Source organism: Notolabrus celidotus, chromosome 2 (genome assembly GCF_009762535.1).
Source record: "Notolabrus celidotus isolate fNotCel1 chromosome 2, fNotCel1.pri, whole genome shotgun sequence".
In the NCBI taxonomy this organism is placed as follows: Eukaryota; Metazoa; Chordata; class Actinopteri; order Labriformes; family Labridae; genus Notolabrus; species Notolabrus celidotus.
Window position 1 is genome coordinate 22,431,430 of NC_048273.1, and position 19,497 is coordinate 22,450,926.

The 19,497-nt window shown below is 41.8% G+C and overlaps 2 protein-coding genes across 4 annotated transcripts; both read right to left on the reverse strand.

Annotated features, from left to right (window-relative positions):
* Positions 1-4,621: 4,621 nt before the first annotated feature.
* LOC117808289 (zinc transporter ZIP3-like) lies at positions 4,622-7,907 on the reverse strand. Of its 2 annotated transcripts, none has more exons than XM_034677951.1 (3): positions 7,822-7,907; positions 6,013-6,300; positions 4,622-5,717 (listed from the first exon to the last, which is right to left on the reverse strand). In XM_034677951.1, exons 2-3 carry the CDS (start codon positions 6,217-6,219, stop codon positions 4,977-4,979), a joined length of 948 nt encoding a protein of 315 aa, XP_034533842.1. In that variant the 5' UTR covers positions 6,220-6,300; positions 7,822-7,907; the 3' UTR covers positions 4,622-4,976. The 2 variants fall into 2 exon arrangements, with proteins under 2 accessions (XP_034533842.1, XP_034533851.1); XM_034677960.1 differs by lacking the exon at positions 7,822-7,907 and adding an exon at positions 7,468-7,591.
* A 1,762-nt stretch (positions 7,908-9,669) lies between these two features.
* sgta (small glutamine-rich tetratricopeptide repeat (TPR)-containing, alpha) lies at positions 9,670-18,619 on the reverse strand. Of its 2 annotated transcripts, none has more exons than XM_034674049.1 (12): positions 18,469-18,619; positions 15,419-15,565; positions 13,526-13,647; positions 13,322-13,412; positions 13,103-13,202; positions 12,354-12,458; positions 11,860-11,995; positions 11,620-11,682; positions 11,449-11,486; positions 11,028-11,354; positions 10,812-10,938; positions 9,670-10,175 (listed from the first exon to the last, which is right to left on the reverse strand). In XM_034674049.1, exons 2-11 carry the CDS (start codon positions 15,516-15,518, stop codon positions 10,827-10,829), a joined length of 1,194 nt encoding a protein of 397 aa, XP_034529940.1. In that variant the 5' UTR covers positions 15,519-15,565; positions 18,469-18,619; the 3' UTR covers positions 9,670-10,175; positions 10,812-10,826. The 2 variants fall into 2 exon arrangements, with proteins under 2 accessions (XP_034529940.1, XP_034529949.1); XM_034674058.1 differs by having other exon boundaries at positions 13,544-13,647; positions 18,469-18,618.
* Positions 18,620-19,497: the final 878 nt, after the last annotated feature.

Sequence of the window (19,497 nt, forward strand, 5' to 3'; positions counted from 1 at the left end):
GCTCTGTCCCAACGAGTCGAGAGTCTGGACCAAGGTACTGCCAGGAGCAGCTGGTTTGATGACCTAAGTGCTCTGGAAGTACTGTGAGGCTGTACAAGGTCTGATGAATAAGACAGTGCCAGACCATTTAAACACTTAAAAACAATGAATAAGACTTTGAACTGGATCCTAAAGTTCCCAGGCAACCAGTGCAAAGATGCAAGGACCGGACTGATTTGGTCCTGCCGTTTCTTTCCAGTCAGCAGGCAGGGGGCTGCATTTTGGACGACCTGTGGGCGGCACAATGCTGACTGGTTGAGACCAACAAACAAAGAGTTACAGTAATCTAAGCGTGAAGTAACAAAGATGTGAATAACTCTCTCGAAATCATTTCTGGGAAGATAAGGCTTCACTTTTGCTAATAGTCTTAGCTGAAAGAAGCTTGTTTTAACAATAGAGCTTATCTGCTTGTCAAACTTAAAGTCACTGTCCAAAATAACACGAGACAATTGTTTGCTCATTTCTTCTTACTGCTGTTCATCTATTCATTTGCTCCTTAATCCTCTTATGATGTCTTTTGTTTTTTTTACTGCTTGAAGGTATTTAAACAGCAGCAATTATTTAAAGATGTATGGGAACTTGTCACCGTGTGGCTCCTCTCATCTCCCCTGCAATTCAGCGTCGACACGTCTGCAGAGTGAAAACAAACACCATGACAACATTCATCAGATAAATGATCAGGAGTCTCTCCATTAACAAGCAAAATAATCTATTTAATGAAGACAACACAAGAGAAACATGGAACAATGAAATGACACAAACCATGAACACGTGTTATACATTACGACATGAAAACATCAAATCATAAAAATAAAGATTTAATTTATACATTTCTTCTAGTCGGGTTTAAAGGCTGCACTGGTTTGATTTGATTTTACTACAGAAAGAAGTTTAATATAAAACAGCAGGTTTATTAAATAGACAGAGAAACCTTCATCATGTATTCAACTTCATCTTCACATGAGCAGCAGAGTAAAGCCTACAGACGCGCTGCACACATCTCCTCTTTAACTGTCTGCTACTTCACCCCATTGTTTCTACTTAGTCTGGAGGAAAATATACTTTACTGCAACACGTTTGACTCCAGTTACTTTATATCATTAATACAAAATATATGAACAAATAAATAAAGATATAATATCAATAAACATTTATTGATCCCTGATAAATACTCACAAACTACCCAGCAGTACAAAGTCTTAAAATGAGTTCCACCTTTACCAGCTGCAACACAGAGTGTTTTAACTTCATCAGTAATATCATGTATTATTCTGGATGATCACGGTTCTCATGTTTGACACACCACAGTGATGCCACAGTGTCCTGGAGCACACCTGTGCATCACTGCGTAGGAGTTAAAGGGACAGAGTAAAGATTATAAAGAGTTTTGATTCTTAGATCATGATAACAAAAGTATAAATGCACCGACAAAGAAGAGAGCAATCTCTTATCAATTTAAACATGATTGTAAAAAAAAGGAAAAGTACAAATTCTTCCAAATTTGGCGTTAGAGTCTTACTAAGAAGGACGTATGTTGATCACAGGAAACATGTTATCCAAAAGATAGCTTAAAACCGCTGCAGGTCCAGATTTCCTCTGCGCAAGATCACTGTTAGTGGGATTGGCTTTTATCTGCAACGATGTATGACTCCAAGAGTGACAGCGAGCTTCCTGGTAATTCTGGTGTATCCAATGGTAAGCCGTAAAGGACTTCCTTTTCCGTACGCTGCCTCTGTTCACAGTCCAGTTAATAACTGTGTTCAGATCAAAGGTTAAGTGAAATTCAGCCCCCCTGATCTGCTTGTAAACTAAACACCATCATTTTTTGGTTCCTTACCTCCCCTAGAGGAGCGTCAGTTCATCTGTTTGTGGTGTTTCTTAGTTTCATTGTAAACTAAATTTCACAGAGGCTTCAGTCTGGTTTCCTTCAGTGGTAAGAACCTGAAACAGAAACTGATGTTCTTGTGATTTTCTTGTAATTATCGTGTTTTAAGTTTACTGAAATAACAACATCATAATGCAGAGTCAGAGGTCAAAAGTCAAGCTTTGTCAGGTCTGTCCTCAAGAGGAGAAGAAAACTATGTTTGTTTGTTGAATGGAGGTCTATGAAAGACGATTGGGCCACTGATATTTTTAGTATTATTAGTAGGGATGCACCGATCCTACTTTTTAAATCCCGATACCGATATCGATATCGATACCTGGGCTTTGGTATCTGCTGATACCGATACTAGCCGATCCAATCCCGGTATTGATTTAACAATCTCTATTCCTTAATGTGATTATAAATGTGTAATCTGGTGAGTTAATCTTCATAACCAATAGATATTGTAAACACAGAAAAGCATAGAACTGAGATGAATAGATCTGCCATATGGATCGGCACTATATATCGGCCCCTTGTCTCGATATCCGATCTTGCTTTTTGATTCCGATCTAGCCGATATGAGATACCAGGATCGGATCGGTGCATCCCTAATTATTAGGTCTGACCTACCTCACGGAATGTTCCTTTTTTTAAGAATTCTGAGATCAAAGCCAGAATTATATGTTTGATCTCAGAATTCTGTAACACCTGCTGTTGCTCTACATACTGACTGTTTTTCCTACAGACACCAAAGCATACTGACACCTGATTGGTCAATATACTCAGACTAAAGACAGAGACCAGAGGGGTATACTACGAAGCCAGATTTGCGGTTATTGAGGTAACTTCAGGGTTAACTCTGGATTTTCGAAGGTGGTTCACTCCTTACCAGGGTATATAACCATGGTTACTCATGCTGAACTCCTAACCTGCTAGGATCAGAGATAAGTTTTTAGAAAACTCCACCCACTGACCAATCAGCTCGCTCCATCACGGAGCTCTGTGAGCTGATCGCGAGGGGAGGGGGGCGAACTGCTGTCAAGCCTGCAGTGGAGAAGAGACGGGCAGGACACTTTGTCTACCTGTATGATTTTATATATAAATTACTGATGACAGTTATTCATTATCTTTCCCTACATCATATAAACAGAGTCTGAAGTCAGATTATTCAGATTAAATCGTTTTACTGCATTAAATATAAAACTGCGCGTGCTTATCACTTTGAATCATGTTCTCATTTGTATTAGTCCTTTAACCACAGCGCTCAGTATGATACCATCAGGGCTGCAGCTGAAATATTATGTCTAAAACTGTCACACGCGACACAAAATTAAATCAGAGAGCGAGATCACTGTCAGGGAATAAACAGTTATTATAGTCAGATATATCTGCACTAAGATGGGAAATGAGACGTAATTTGCGCATTCAAACTGTTTTTGTCTGATCCCTCAGTTCTTCCTTCATGTTTCAAACAGCTGTGTTGAAGTTAATCTGGATTATGTGTTTAACTTCTTCATATTTCTCTTATATCAGTGCAGTGTTTAAAATTCATGTGGATGTGCTGACGGCAGACTGTCCGTGTCTGTGATTGGTCACATGTTGCCTTCTCCGCCCCGTTCATGTGAACCCGCTCAGGGTAATTCTGGATTGACTCAACATGTTGATAACCGGCTTCGTGTGACAGATTAGCGCAATCTCCTTTGTCCGGTTCAGTGAAGATGGATCAGGAGAAGATAACTAGGATATGCTGAACTTGCTTCGTAGTATACCCCTCAGAACACTTCTCCGACTAGAATCCAGACCCTGAGATACAGATTCAACCTATATACGCAGAATCTGTAATTACAGGTTAGATGTAGCTGAAAGTAAAAAGCTTTGTCAGGTCTGTCCTTAAGAGGAGAGGAAAACATGTTTTAATGTTTGTTTTTTGAATGGAGGTGGGATCCATCATTTCTGGTGCATTCCAGGAAGTTAGGAAATGTAAACACTGATTGTCTTTAGTGACACAGCACCAAGCAGATTTGTGTCTCTGTGTAAGTGTTTGATCTAGAACTGATTGTGAGCTGCTCTTCATGCAGATATCTGTTTATAGAGAGAAATAAATCCTCCTCAGATTACCAACGATGGGAGCTAGGATGATTGGTTAAGACCACTAGGTACCTAGATACTAGGCCCAATGTTCCCTGCGAGCTGAGGAGAAGGAGGCAAGGACAACGTGCTGGTATAGAGGTGCAAGCTAAGAAAAGACGACATCGACCTGTCCTTCCACCCACCGTTATGGGGAATGTAAGATCTATCTACGATAAGGTGGACGAGCTAACCCAGCACCAGAGGGAATACTGGCAGAGTAGCATCATGCTAACAGAGCTAACACCGGACTCGAACGCCACATTGGAGGGATTAGACCTGCTGTGGGTGGACAGGATACAGGAGAGCAAGACTGAACACACTGGTGAAGAAGGCCAGCTCAGTCCCGGACCCTGTGGAGGTGGTGGCTGACAGGAGGATTATGGCCAATCTGTCGTCTTTGATGAACATTTCTTTTTTAGATATATATTCTGATAGATTAGATATATATTGACATAGAGTGGTCTAGACCTCCTATGTTTGTAAAAGCGTCTTGAGATAACGTTTGTTGTGATTTGGCGCTATACAAATAAAGATTGATTGATTGATTGACCACTTGTACTACAGAGACCAGAACACCTCCCTCACTGAAATCCAAATATTACACTTTAATGTAGAATCTGTGATAAGAGGTTAGTGTTTGTGTTTGATCTTTGAATGCACCCATAAGGGATGTCGTCATTTCATCAAAACACCTGCAAATCACTGCAGCAGATGAGAAGTTGAACCTCTGGAGGTCTATGAGTATAAGATTTATTGTTACCTTCGCAGTGTTATTAAAAATGATCTTTGTTTGCAGGAGTGCCAAAATATCAGTCATGTTTCTGTCCTCTCACTTCAACTCTGCTGACTTTAACTTTGGTAATGCTATGTGTGTTGTGTGTTGTGTGTTGTGTGTTGTGTGTGTGTGTGTGTGTGTATGTGTGCATGGGCTTCCTGTGTGTCACCACTTGATGAAAACAAGAGCGGCGAGGGCTGCGTATCCAAGAATGAGGAAAAGCACTTTGAGCAGCCGGTCCTGTTTGTCATCGAGCTCTCGGGACAGAATCTCAAAGAAGGTGACGAAGAGGAAAGTTCCAGCAGCGAGTCCCTGCAGCACAACAGACACCACGCTGCCCGCCAGTGTCTGCGCCGACTCAATGCCCATCCCCACCGCCATCCCCAGTGGGATCATCAGGCTCACCGTCACACCCAGCTTGGCTGCATCTTTCATGCCCAGCGACGCCTTTGCAACGCTCACCCCGAGCGCCACAGCAGCCAGCGTCTCGTGCACGGCCACGCCCAGGAAGAGGTTGCCCAGCTTGGCCGCGTCATCCTGCAGGCCGAGTGCCAAACCTTCGAACACAGAGTGAGCCGACAGAGCCAGAACCAGACTGGCCAGTCGCAGAGGCCCTGCCCCCGCAAGCTCTGCCGGGCTGAAGTGTCCGTGTTGGTGTCCATGTGAGCGCCGCCCGCCTGCAGACCCCCGGGTAGAAGAGATAAAGGGTGTGTCATACTCGGAGTCACTGCCCGCCTCTGAGCCGCAGGCGTTGAAGGTCTCCAGGTCGATGAAGGATGGTTTCTCTTTCCTGAAGGTGAGGATGGCCTGCTCGACAAACACGGTGAGGAACAAGCCCAGCATCATCATCGTCTCAGCCAGCGGGTAGTCGCTGCTGATCTTCAGCTGCTGGAACACGGTGGAAACCTGAGGAGCAAAAAAACAGACTAAAGATCACTGGAAAATATCCACAGAGACATGAAGAGCCCACAGTGCATTAAACACTTCAACATGTTGTTCCACATCAGAGGCTCGGAGTGCTTCAACGGTCACCTTTTGTTGACTGAGAGGCCATGAGAAGATCTGTGAGGGCACTAATTACACGAGGCACTTAAGCCTGGTTTGAACATTCCCTCCTTTTTCCTGCTTTAATGTGTATGTGTGTGTGTGTGTGTGTGTGTGTGTGTGTGTGTGTGTGTGTGTGTGTGTGTGTGTGTGTTACCTTGTCTCGAACAGCTGGCAGCAGTGCATTAAAGCATGTTGCGAGGAACACGCCTCCTCCAAACGAGTTACACAGAGACAGAGCTCTCCTGTATCTGTGCGCTTTGTCGTAGTCCACCAACAGGAGGCGCACTGGGACCAGCACGCCAGCTAGCATGAGGCCAAACAATCCCAGCAGGCCAAGCAGCTTGGCCACCAGGATCTCCATCCTAAAGCTCTGCCCAGCTGACACTGCTACTGCTCTACTGGTGCTGCTGGGACATCTTTAGTGGTTCCACTGGGACAGAGACTGAGATGGAGAGTGAGACGTTAGAGGAGTGCCGGAAAGACACAAGGAAGTGAAAACACAATCACTGCACTCAAACACAAGTTTTAGGAACTTTAACTAGAGTAGTTTAATTTTGTACTACTGCCTAAACCCTCCAAATTCTCCTCTCTATTCTTCCATGTAATAATTGCTGTATGATCAGCAACATGTATCAGCTCCAATTAAACAAATTAAAAATTAACACACTCAGAGTCTCTATGAAAAAGCAAGCAGAAAATGTAGCAGGGCAGGAAGCTGGCAACCCAACTATAAGAGAAATCTCACTGCCTACAACCAATTTGGTTGGGTACTGCAGAGCAACGCTAACACATCGGTGCACCAGTATGTGGTGCTCATGACCGCATCGGAAAATAAGATGTCAACGCAGAAGTATAAACCAGGCTTTAGCCCCATTACTGTATTTAACCTAGGTACCACTTCTGACGAAGAACCATAGCAGAAGATGAGAGTGGTTGTTGTGTGTTGAAGAATATGTATTAATAGATGTGTTTGATGGTAAAAACTTGACAAATGGAGGATCACACTTAACATGCATTACAGGAGCTTTTTGTCCTCTAAGGCCACCATCCTCTCATGACCAGGAAGGGTGAGTAAGACCGCTAGATATCGCTTAATATTCATATTTCTTCACACTGTACCTGTTCTTGTGTCACTCATTTCATTGCACTCCAGGCTGTATGCTCGGATAAAAGGAGCCTGAATTGAGTTCATCATAAAAAACTAACTTAATATTAAAAGAAAAAACACCCTGTTCTGAACAGTATAAATGTAAAGTCCTAAATTCTGAAAAGAGACTCGTCCTGAGGAAACAAACTGAACAGGTGTTGTCATTACAGATTTCTGACAGGTACAGGTAGATCAAACATTTCCTCAATCCGCTCCTTTTTGTAACGAGGAAGAAAAGTCTGGAGTGTATTACATCTTTCCACAGCAGGCTCATCCTTCAGAGCTGGAAACTACATTAAAACTAAATATAAAAAACATATGAGCAGTTATAACCCGGTAAACTCGTTGATTGTGTGCTTTTAAAAGGTTCTGTTAATGTCGATGTTGCAGGTGGTAAAAGTTAAGAAACGTAAATTAGACCGGCTACTTCCGGAAGAAACTACAAAATAAAACTCCACTTACATCCGGGTACATCGGCGTTTCATAACTTGATTTTGGTTTCTATGGTATCTTTGTCGAGGCTTCAATTTTCATAACATGTATGATTTTTCTTAGTGCACTAAAACAAAAAAATGACATGTTGAAGTTAATTACATTTACAACCTACTTCCGGTCGCCTTCTTTCTACCTTGACAAAGTTGTAAACATGAGCTAAGCTAGCTGTTGTTAGCACCCCCAGCAGCTAAAGAGGCTAAACCTTTGCATCCGATTATAAAGGGAAGCGGCTTCTTTTTCTACGATTATTGAAGAATGCAGGAAAATAGCTCAACAACATAAAATATAAACCGTGAAGACGTAAAAAGGGACCGTGTTTACCTGCCCGAGCCTCCGTCTCCTTCAGCAGCAGGTGTATGACAGCACTTCCTCCTTTACGTCATCTGTTCTCTGGGTGCTGATTGGTGGATTAATTGATGACGTAACGCAAAGAAGGGCGGTATGAATTTAATGGAACTCGTGTTTTATCCTCATTATAATGTAAAGCTCAGGCATATTTATCTAATTTAAATTACCTAACCGGGAAACATTTCAAATTGAAATTATAAAAATTATTTCAGAATCTTAAAGGATAATGTGAGTTTAAATTACAAACTGTCTTAACCCTCCTGTTATGTTCATTTCTCTGGAACAGCAATAATGTTCCTGGGTCAATTATATCCTGGGCATATTCAATCATCCAAAAGTGTCAGAACCCAAAAAAATCGGAATGCATATTTTTTTTAAACTAATATTTAACTCCATTACTAACTACTTTAAATCAAGATTTAGTCCATTGGTGTTCTTTAATTCTCACAGATCATGGTTCAATGAGGATAACTCACTTGTTTTTCATTCAAATTAATGTTAAAACTTTTTTTAATGTACATTGGAAAGCCCTAAATATAAATACAATAGTTTTACATGACATAGATTTTTTTAAATTTTATTTACATTTTTATTTTTAGTTATTTTTATGAAGTGATGTTGATAAACTAACACGACACCTCTTCTGTCACATGTTGCCCAGATTGTTATGCTGCATATAGCCTGTTTTGAAGGCATATATTGCCTAAAATAGACTTTAAAAAGGGTCAATTTGACCCGCAACATATCAGGATGGTTAAATAAGGTGGGTTTGACACTGTTTTATTTGAATGTCCTGCCATGTGAATATTAGTAAAATGATTGTGTTAAGTGACAGAAGAGGATTTTGGAGCTGTTGTTCATGGTCAATTGTTAAAGACACTATGAGGTGTTTTTAACTGGTTGAAAAACAGACTGAAACTGATGCCTCTTTATGACCATCAGCAACAAGGCTGATAATTCATCTGTTGTCATTTGTAAGGTCTCAAATCACTGAAAGAGTAGTTGTCAGGCGAGATGATTGACAGCTGGCGGTAGAAACTGCATTTTATCTTAAATTTTTCATGGCAAATAATCACATTGAGGGAAACATTAGACTGTTAAAAGACAACATGGTAAGGTCTTTGTCTGAAAACACTGCTTTCAAATGTACAAGACATTGTACATTTTGTTCACAGGGGGCGCCAAAATCAATACTAACCAAAAGTTCCTCACAGTTGCTTTAATGGTGGGTTTGTAAATGCACACTGTAATTAAAATACAACTTAGAATATCAGTCAGAGGTTGGAGGTAAATTATCTGGCAATTGATACACAAGAGACAGTCTAAGAAAGTATAAAGATTATATATTTTAAAAACGTAATAAATAACTGCTGTCAATTTGTAGACATCAACTCCTGTGAAGGAGAACAGAGCTGACCAGGTTTGAGATGCAGGGCACTTAGACAGTGGTTGAACACAGTTGTTTATGGAAGATAAACCTCATGGTTTTGGGTGTTTGAAGTGTTTTCTGTAATCTTATAAAGTCATGCTGTGGATTGTTGTTAGCCCCATGACGCTGCCTTAGGGTGGGGCATGACAGCGAGGACCAAAGTACTTCTTCCCCTAAGAGTGTGTGAGTCATATCTGTAAAATGATCTCTAATGTCACAGGCCTGTTCTAACTGTTGCTGTTGACTGTGTTTGTTTTTATTTATTTAACAGCATGTAAAAGAGTCCTCAGTCCTCTTCAAGCAGCCAGATTTTGAATGTTATTCAAAGTTTCAGGATAAAATGTGGAACATATTTTTTATTAGAATCATCAAACATCAGACAAGAGGAGGGGTAAAATGTTGAGATGCTCTTTTAATTCCAAGACTGTGAACAGCTCTCTCTCTCTAAACTTACAAGGATACACACTCTGTCATGCACACACGCACTCTCACACTCCCATACACACACACTCCTCAGATATCATCCAGGTTCAGGACAAACATGTAAAGTTACACTGTGTAGTTTTAAGAAGATATTTCAAGCTTCAGTTTTAAACGGTTTAACATCTCGAGTCCATGTTTCTATCAGAGCGAGATCTTTGTTAGGTTTTACATGTTTGATATTACAGTGTTACTTTAAAATCTTCTTCCTAAAAACCACACAGAGCTTCAGGAAGTGGCTGTTTGTTGTTGTTTTTGGTGACGTGGCTCCTGAAAGTTGCACGCAGTGTTTTGTTCTCTCGTGCAGGAAAATATTCAGTGATGGAACGAAAAACAAAAACTTCCTTTGAGTCCTTCAAGTTATATATGATCCAAATCAGCTGTTCTCCTCCACACACACACACACTCCCTGACAAACCTGGAACAGAGATAGGAAAGGTTGGGTTACATACCGCCAAAATAAAAGTGAATCAATATCAGAACTGTCAGACAGAAGATTGTGACATCATTTACCCACATTCACTTTTATAGCAGCGTTAGGCACCCTCAGTTTGTATGTAATACATAACATGTAATAAGATCTGTTGCACAAAAGACATAAATGTCTGAAGCCCCTTTTACACTGTTGATTTAAGAAGGGGCTTTTATGCCCCTGTGACATTTGCCTTAAACAGAACTGTCACAGTGGGGTAATAGGGGAACCAAGTTGCTGCAGCTGAGCCAGCATGAAAGGTTGTAAGAGAGGTGAGACAGGATCACGGTAGAACATCAGAGCCGGCAGGATCAAACAGATGTCTGATGTCTGATTACACATTTGTGTGACCAACAATCACGGTAGAAGATCGCTTCAGTCTGCTGATCAAAATGCAGGGCATCTTTGTTTGAGTCTGCTGAATCTGTGTAGCAATAAAGAACAACATGTAGCTGTTGTGAATGCACTCGCTGCTGCTGTTACGGTAAACTTCCCTCTGTATTATAACGCTGCTGTCACACATTGCCGCTTCTCATTTAGCTCTATAACAAATTTTTTCAAAGTATTATCTGTAATATTTACTGTATTTTCTAGGTGTCATGGCTGCTCCTCGTTCCCAGCGCTGGGCGTTCGGTTGCGGATTTGACTCCTCAGCTGTTCGATGAGTTCAGGATTCTGCTGTTGCATCTGCTGAGCGAACTGCTGACCTCTGAAACACAAACAGAAGAAACGTCAACCCTCTGCATTGACCCCCTGAGCATGAAAAGAAAATTAAACTGTCTCTGCTCGATTACATACGCCTGGATCAGTCCTGATAAATCTCCTCCTCCAGGGGCACCAGCAGCTCCGGGGGCTGCTGCTGCTGCTGCTGCTGAGGCTGCACCTGCACCTGCACCTGCACCTGCTCCTCCTGCACCTGCTCCTCCTGCACCTACTCCTCCTCCTCCTCCACCTCCTCCTACTCCTCCTCCTCCTAGCCCCCCTCCTAGTCCTCCTAGTCCAGCTCCAAGTCCTCCTCCAAGTCCTCCTCCTAGTCCTCCTCCTAGTCCTCCTCCTAGTCCACCTCCTAGTCCTCCTCCTCCTGCTCCCATCCCGCCGTACGCTCCTGACATCATCCCTGACATCCTGGAAGAAAGAGGGATGACAGATACTTAACCTGAGCAACCAGGGGAATAAGAAAGGGTGGAACACAGAGTCTTATAAACATTAGTTAACTTACAGCTGCTGAACCTGAGGGTTGTTCATTAGAGATGACGCCTGCAGACACACAGAGAGAGACAGGTCAGACAGGACATACAAGACACAGTAAATATAAAATAAAACACTCAGAGATAAAAACAGAGAATTAATAATGTTTAAAGCATTAAGAGAGGACAGTCTGAGATCTCACCATGTTCATGAAGCCGGGGTTACTGAGCAAACCAGCCAAGTCGACTCCCCCCATCCCTGCCGTCTGAGAGAGGAGAGAGAGAGAGAGAGAGAGAGAGAGAGAGAGAGAGAGAGAGAGAGAGAGAGAGAGAGAGAGAGAGAGAGAGAGAGAGAGAGAGAGAGAGAGAGAGATATATGAGTACAGAGCCCTCACTCTGCCACAGGTCAGGTAACCTTCTCCCTCTGTCTCCTCTGGTCTTACTGGACTGGACGTCTCCATCTTCTCCTCTGCGATCTTCAGGTTGGTTTTGTACGTGTCGTTGTCGGGGTCCAGCTCCAGAGCTTTCTTATAGTAAGTGGCTGCTTCTGTGTGTTTGTTCAGGCTGGCCAGAGCCAAACTGCAAAACAACGACACAAAGAGACGACAGTGAACACATCACAAATCCAACCAGCAACAACAACAACAAAACAACACATTTCTGTGAGCATGTTATTCAACTTTCCTCGTCTAATTACAAGAATGTAGCACCTTGAACTCATCCTCTATGACTTTATTTATCCGGAGACACTCTGAGCACATCCTCTGCTGTCTTGTGAAACCAAGAACTTACTCTTACTTCTACTTTTAAGGAGTGGGAAAGCCTGAAAGCTGTAGTGGCACAACTTAAAAAACACTGAGTGTATGCAGAGAGCAGCAGCTGCTCTGACACACGCTCCCTGACAGCTGACATGACAGACAGAGAGCTGGTTTCATACCCCATCCTCCCGTAGGCTTTGCTGTAGTTTGGGTCGATGCTGATGGCTTGTTCACAGTCCTGCACTGCTCCAGCGTAGTTCCCCAGTTTGCTGTACGCTGCAGCCCTGCAGCACACAAACACAAAATCAGCTCTTCATCTGTAACTCCAGTTTGAGAGAATCAGCTGTGACACAGAGAGCAGTCTGTGTGCAGTGATGCAAACATTAAAAGCAGACTCAGTCAGATATCAAAGACGCCCTTTGATTATTAGATGCAAAACTGTTTTTTTCCCCACTTGTGACCATCTTGTGCTATCTTCTGTAGTACACATTTTAATCCTATTAACAGAGCCACAGAAAGCCGAGCCTGTAGAGGCGTGTCAGTGTGATGATGCTGCAGGATAACAGCTGCAGCAGTGTGTGTGATGGAGATAAAACATAAAATATATGGAGGGGTAAAATCTTTATCTTTTATGGACTTTGTAACAACACCCACTCCCTTCCTCTCCTTCCTGTATAACATAATGTGTTTCTCATGTAACAGAGTAAAGTGTGGCATTGTTTTTTGCTGTATTTCTAGCTGGTGACAGCTTTGATAAATGCATCCTTTGTAGAGACGTCTGACTGACTCATACTGATGAAAAGATCCTGAAGAAAAAGAGAATTAAAGCTTACTCTACCATCACAGAGTGATGAAGACAGGCTGCAGGAGTCTGATCTTTTTCTGGTTTTACTACTAAATGTGTAAAGAACGGCTTCACCCTGCTGACCTGTTGCAGTAGTAGACGGCATTTTGAGGGTTGATGGCGATGGCCTTGGAGTAAAACTCAACAGCAGCTCCAAAGTTTTCCACTTTCATTTGGTCATTTCCTGAAGTCAGGACAGAATCACATCAGTTTTTTTTTTACTGACAGATAAACTTCAGGACAGAAATAAAGGCAGTCTTCTGAAATCAACACTGATGTTCAGGGTTCTTCTGGTAGGTTTACCTTCAGTTTTGAGCGTCTCAGCCTCAGCTCTCTGTTCCTCTGAGAGGGTGTTCTGGGTGGAGTTGTTGTTGACCTGAGACTCTTCTGGAAGCTGCAGCACAAACAAACAATGAGTCAGAACTTTACTGGAGGAGTCGGCTCAAAAAACCTCAGAGTCACGCTCTCAGGATGTTCTTATCTGTCTTTTAGTGTGACCCACTATACCTGTTCCTCAGAGTCTACCTTTGATGTAGCTGAGGCGAAGATCTCTGGTAACGTCATGGGTACGGCGAGGCTCTGGTCGTCAGTGGAAACTTCAAACGCTGTCTCCAAACACTGAACAGCAACTGCAGGAGACAGAGCATATTAAGTGTTAGGGGAAACATGTGGCATGAGATAAACTGACGGTTTATCAGAGAGGAGGTCTGGCTCTGCGTGAGGAGGGGGAGCTCACACAGAACCACCAACATCTCTTTAATGCAGAAGATTAACACTTCGGTCGACTGGAACAGAAACAAGAATTATACGAACGTGTTCATCGAAAATGTGAAGCCAAAACAAGGAAATACAGATGGGTATGATACGTCAAAAGTTAAAAAATAACATGACATGACAATGCATTTTAATATATCTCACATGTTGGCTTAGCAGCAAAAACTTAGAGCAGACGGTTTGCAGCATGTGAGACGAATCTGAGAACTAAGCCCCACTGAGACGGATTCGAGTGTTGTCTGGATTAAAGCTCCTGTATCAGGCATAAGAGTAAAAACAATGCTTGAGGTGGAGTCCACTCTGGTTTTACGGTGGAGTTACAGAGAGGAGCTTCAATCCTCAGAGAGGATCTTCAAGCAACCACCAGAGACCAGAGTGAGTCTGGTTATATGTCCTTTACTTCAGGTATCACATCAGTCAGAAATGTAGGACTTTTATTTAGTGAAAATAGGCATGTGTACATGCTCCTCTTATAATCAGGATAACAGCTGGATCCGGATAAGAAAAGTGTACCTCCTTCAGAACAGACCGGTTCAATCTGGCTCATTAGAGAGGAGATTTCATTCTGATCGAGCGGGGTGGTTCAATCTTATCATATTCAGATTATTAACCAGGTAAACACTCCATCTGATCATTTATTCCTGACTGGGGTTAAACTGTGATTAACGTGCATGTCCGCTCCACATGACAGGATTGATTTTAAAATTGCACTTTTAACGTACAAGGCCCTAAATAGATTGGCACCATCTTACTTGGCTGATATTCTTCATGTTCACAATCCAGTAACAAACCAGCTGCTCCTGGATGTGCCTAAAACACGGCTTAATACCTGGGGCGACCAAGCCTTTGCAGCAGCGGCCCCCAAGCTCTGGAATGGCTTGCTACTCCAATTACGATCAGCCTCCAATGTTGAATGTTTTAAATCTTTGTTGAAGACCCATCTCTTCTCTTTGGCCTTCTCCTCGTGAAGAGGGCATTAATATCCTGATATGTTGTGTTGTTTATTGTTGTCCTCATGTATGTTTAACTTTTTACCTTGTAAAGCATTTTGGCCAACACTGGTCGTTTTTAAATGTGCTATATAAATAAAGTTGACTTGAGTTGACGATGAGTTACCACTTTTTAGTTTCCACTTTTAGTTATTGCTGGAGGTGATAGAACCAAAGTGAGCTAACAAAACTTAAACCACTTTTTTAGTGGGAACTTGAACGTCTTTAATGTCAGATAAATAAACAAATAAACACATAAATCAATTACAGAGAGGGCAGAGGACAGAACCTGTGGTGAGCAGCGAGGGGGCGGGTGGATTAGCAACACATGGAGCAGACAGAGGGAACAAGTTCTCCTGCTATTTTCACCACAACTCTACACTTCTTGAAATAGTTTCACTCTGATTGAATACTTAATGCACGTGCATGCACGTCTTTATCAGGACACTTTATTTAGTGTCCCTGAAAACGGTGAAGTTGTAATCCAACAATGATTCAAACACTGCTGCTGTATTGACAGCCTGCTGACGAATCAACGATCATCTTCTACAGTTTTTGGTCCATCGTGTCTGTTTCTCTGACTCGTCTTGTTTGTTGTTTTTCTGTTACACTTAGGTCTGAACACAGCAAGACTCACCTTCCAGACTCTCCTGAGCGCTTGAGGTCAGGTTCCCTGACTGCAGCTGATCGTGGAGGAACTGGATGATGGAGAAGGCGAGACGCTTGTTGTCTGTCATGGTGACGGAGGATCAGATCTCTCTGTGTTAACTGAGGGAGAGAGACCCTACAAACAGCAACAGAAAGGAGAATCAGGCATTTTAAATTAAATTCTATAAAGATGTATTGGCATGGGAAACACTAAATCAAAAATAATAACAGAAGAAAATGTGTGATACACTGAAGCAATAAAACCAGGTATATACTGCACATAAAACAGGTTGGGTTTAACAAAAAATACAAACAGAAAACAGTGAATTTGCTGCTAAATAAAGACACAGATGAGTAAAGATAATTAGACAACATAGACAGGTTGTAGAGATTACAATTGAAAACAATGACAATGTGGTAAACACTCCACATCCTCTCTCTTTGTTTAAAAATTAATTTACAAGATGTTTTTCCAATCTACCAGAAACCTCTGTACGAGCGCTAATCTGTTTATTCTGTCTTTATACCCTCACAGTTCTGTGGCCTGTTATCTGCATTTCCACCAAGCCTGAAGTTCCAGATATTAGGTGCTTTTTGACCGCAGGAACTTTTTCCCAGAACTAGGGACTTTCCTCAGGAACTAGCCTATTGCATTGAAAAGTTTCCTCTTGTGCTGTTTCTCATCATGCTTTATGGCAGTTTAAATGGATTCATGGTATGGCTGAACGATTTTGGAAAATAATGTAATTGCGATTATTCTCCTGAATATTGGGAATGCGATTTAATATGCGATTATTTTTTCAGGGTCCTCTCCTCATGTATTTTTCAACAAAGACAAGCAATAAATCAATCTGTATTATAATAAACAATAACAGATGTAATTGTTCTTTCTTATAGGCTAGGCTTATGTTCAGATAAAGGCAAATGAAGCGTTAAATTAATACGAAAGACGGTTTATTTATCTACTTGAATTACAGTTGTAAACTTACTAAATATTTTGACTTGCAATCTTGTAAGCGTTCACCACAACTAATTAACAAAATTCTGCCAAACAAGTGATTTAAGTTTAAAGCATGTTTCGATGTGAATCAACTGACCGAAGGTGTTGCAGCGGAGACACTCGGCTGGGTGCTGCGGCTGAGTGACAGGTCTTTTTTTTTTTTCCTCCGTCGGACTGATTATTACCCGGTTGCGCTACCGGCTGACACCTGACCACGTGAACATTTTTCTCAATAAGAACAAGTAGGAAGCAAACTGGACATTGTGAGTCTGAAACATGTTTCTGTTCAGTTGTCCTGTTGCAGTAAATCCACATGTTGTAGACTTCCCTCTATGACTCTGCGTCTGCAGAGATTATTTATAAGTCTGGTCCTCAAGTTGATATTCAGCGTGTTACCTTTTTGAACACCTCAATATGATATGTAGCTGTTTAATATCGTCAGTTATATACATTGTGTCGTGAATTAAATCTTTATTTAGGGATAAATGCATTTGGCATTGGTTTTGACATGGAAAACGTTCGCAGGTTCTGCACAATATTGGTCGTTGCGCAGCATCTTCTTTTTTTAAAGCCAAAGTAAATCCTCACCACTGACGGGCTGCCCCTCGTTGGTACTAAACTTTCTGCAGTGTCATTTTCTGTGGAGCCTGGGGCCATTGTGCGACAGGTTAAAGCACAACGGTAACTTCTTTCCCCGTTCAGCTCCGCTATGCTCGCAAGTCACGTTCAGCAGTCAAATCGCAGCCTTTGCGATTAGACATAGCGTTTTAACATATCGAGATTTATCGCAAATGCAATTAATGGTTCAGCTCTAATTCACGGAGCGCAAAGTCATTTCAACACGCCTAAAACACTCATCTTAAAGCAAGAAGATGGATTTTAAAAGTCATGGCAGGCATTGACCGGTGTTTTGGTTTAAAGAGCAAACCTGTTAACTGGTAACTTTCAGTCTGATGCATCCCTCACAAATGTCTTTAGATTATCACTAAAAATCAGATATCTGGTGAGGATATTTTGACATTTTAATTAGAAAAACTCATTCACTCTATCAGGCTCAGAGAAGACAAATGTTACATAGCTATTAAACCTTGTAAATCACAGGTGCGTGATGTTACTGTGGACTCCGGTGAAATAAAAACATTGCAGGTACTCCACCAATCAGAAATGTACAGGATAGCAGGCCCCGCCCCCTAGAGTTCCTGGACCTTTGGAAAGTACTACTTCTTAAGCAGGAGTTTTCAGGCAGGAGATTAATTGCACCTGAACCAAAATTAGACTCTGGTTCCTGCTGTCAGAATTCCTCAAAGGGTTCCTAGTTCCTAGGGAAAGTTCCTGCGGTTGAAAAGCATCTATAGCATTAGCTTGTAGAATATTCTAGAAACTCAGGCTAAGTATAACTCTACATCACTGTTTATAATGCCAACACTGCTCACCTCTGTGTATGATCACAACAAGCCGACAACAACAGAAGGCAAATGATAGCAGTGGTCGATGCTGAGTTTTTGAGGAGGTCAGTCTGAACTTGGGAGTCATTTTCTAACAAAGTTAGCTGGCTGATGTCAGCTTAGCCTGTTAGCACAGAAACAAACAACCTAAAATCAAAGGGCTCATCTGCTCTGTGTTTGTTTCAACTCACGGAACATAACTTACAGATGAAATTTAAACAAATCCCCTTTTAAAAATCTGTCTATTTAAGCCGATTTAAAACTGGAGTGATGATGATGACGCTACAAAATCCTCAATTATTATGAATTCAGGTGTTATTAACGTGTGTAACATAAGACGAACTCAAGTGTGGTTCGCGATAGTCCATTATTTGTATTAAAGTTGGCTGTAACAGGTGTGTTGTATAACTTAATAGTGAGGTAAATCAGTTTTGGCTGATTTTTGGAAGGAGTCCGGCGTGACGTGTTCTCCACGATACGAGCAGCTAGCTCGCTAAGCTAATCACATCCCGTAAACAGCAACGGTTAATCCGATTTTAGATACACGTGTTGTATCAAATGTAACATGATGAAACAGTGAAGTGTGTTTCCTACCAGATGTCTCTGTACTTCAGGCAAAGATTAGCCCGCTAACGTTTAGTTGACGTTAGCCCCGTACCTTCTAGAAGTCGTAGCCGTCACTCAGTTAGCTTGTTAGCTTGTCGCGGAGTTTTGACGTCATGAGAAAGCGCCGGTGGGAGCTGGTTGTCAAGTTGACGCTACAAACGTGACAACCATAGGTGACAACACTGGAACGTGGCTAACTCACCTTCAGAATAAAAGTATAAAAAAGCAAAACTATCCACAAAACAAATATGCCTATGATCGATTGGAGTAATTCCTGCACACTCCAGCTTCTGTTAAATATGATTCTAGCAAAATTTAATCTTTATTTATATTGCGCCAAATCACAAGTTACCTGAAGATTCTATACAAACAGAGCAGTTATGAACAGGTGCGTGTCCAGAACTTTTTGACCGGGGTGGCCCAGCTAAAGGCTCTCACATAGGCAGGGGTGGCCAGTGCATTTACAAATAAACAACATTTACCCTTTCTGTCTTCACAACCTACATTTATTAAAGTATCAAACAGTTGTTATATTCCCTTTGACTTAAAAAAAACTAAAACATAACAAAGTGGCATAAATCTTATAAGCTTAATTCTTTGAGGACTTACAAAAGATGTTTTTTCAAAGTCACATTTGAGGGCACTTATAAAGAAATCTACTTTCAGCCTTTTAACTTTTCCCAAATTATAGATTGTAGCCTCTGACAAGGCAAACAGCCTTGCTCATTTCTAGTTGGTTAGCTCATTACAGGGGGTGAATTTTTGAAAGATTTTGAGATTACAAGTCTTCCGATGAGAGGAAGAGCTGACTTGATTGACAGGCAGGAACACTGTAACTGTTGGCTAGGAGGCTCAAAGCCTGCCTCTTTACGTCACAATTGCTCGACAGCAGCAATATGTTTCCCACTGACGATTGGCCTCAAAGCAGCGCTTCAGAAATAGATGGGTGACCTCAGGGATACTACGTCCATATTTTATACGGCATATGGTCTTCCCCCACTCTCTACTCCCCAAATG

Coding starts and splice junctions, on each gene's coding strand:
- sgta (XM_034674049.1), bottom strand. CDS start 15,518: ATGACAGACAACAAGCGTCTCGCCTTCTCCATCATCCAGTTCCTCCAC. Junction 13,648..15,418: donor CGCTCAGGAGAGTCTGGAAG/GTGAGTCTTGCT, acceptor TGTCTCCTGCAG/TTGCTGTTCAGTGTTTGGAG. Junction 11,996..12,353: donor AAAGCCTACGGGAGGATGGG/GTATGAAACCAG, acceptor GTTGTTTTGCAG/TTTGGCTCTGGCCAGCCTGA.
- LOC117808289 (XM_034677951.1), bottom strand. CDS start 6,219: ATGGAGATCCTGGTGGCCAAGCTGCTTGGCCTGCTGGGATTGTTTGGC. Junction 5,718..6,012: donor TGCCAGCTGTTCGAGACAAG/GTAACACACACA, acceptor TTTGCTCCTCAG/GTTTCCACCGTGTTCCAGCA.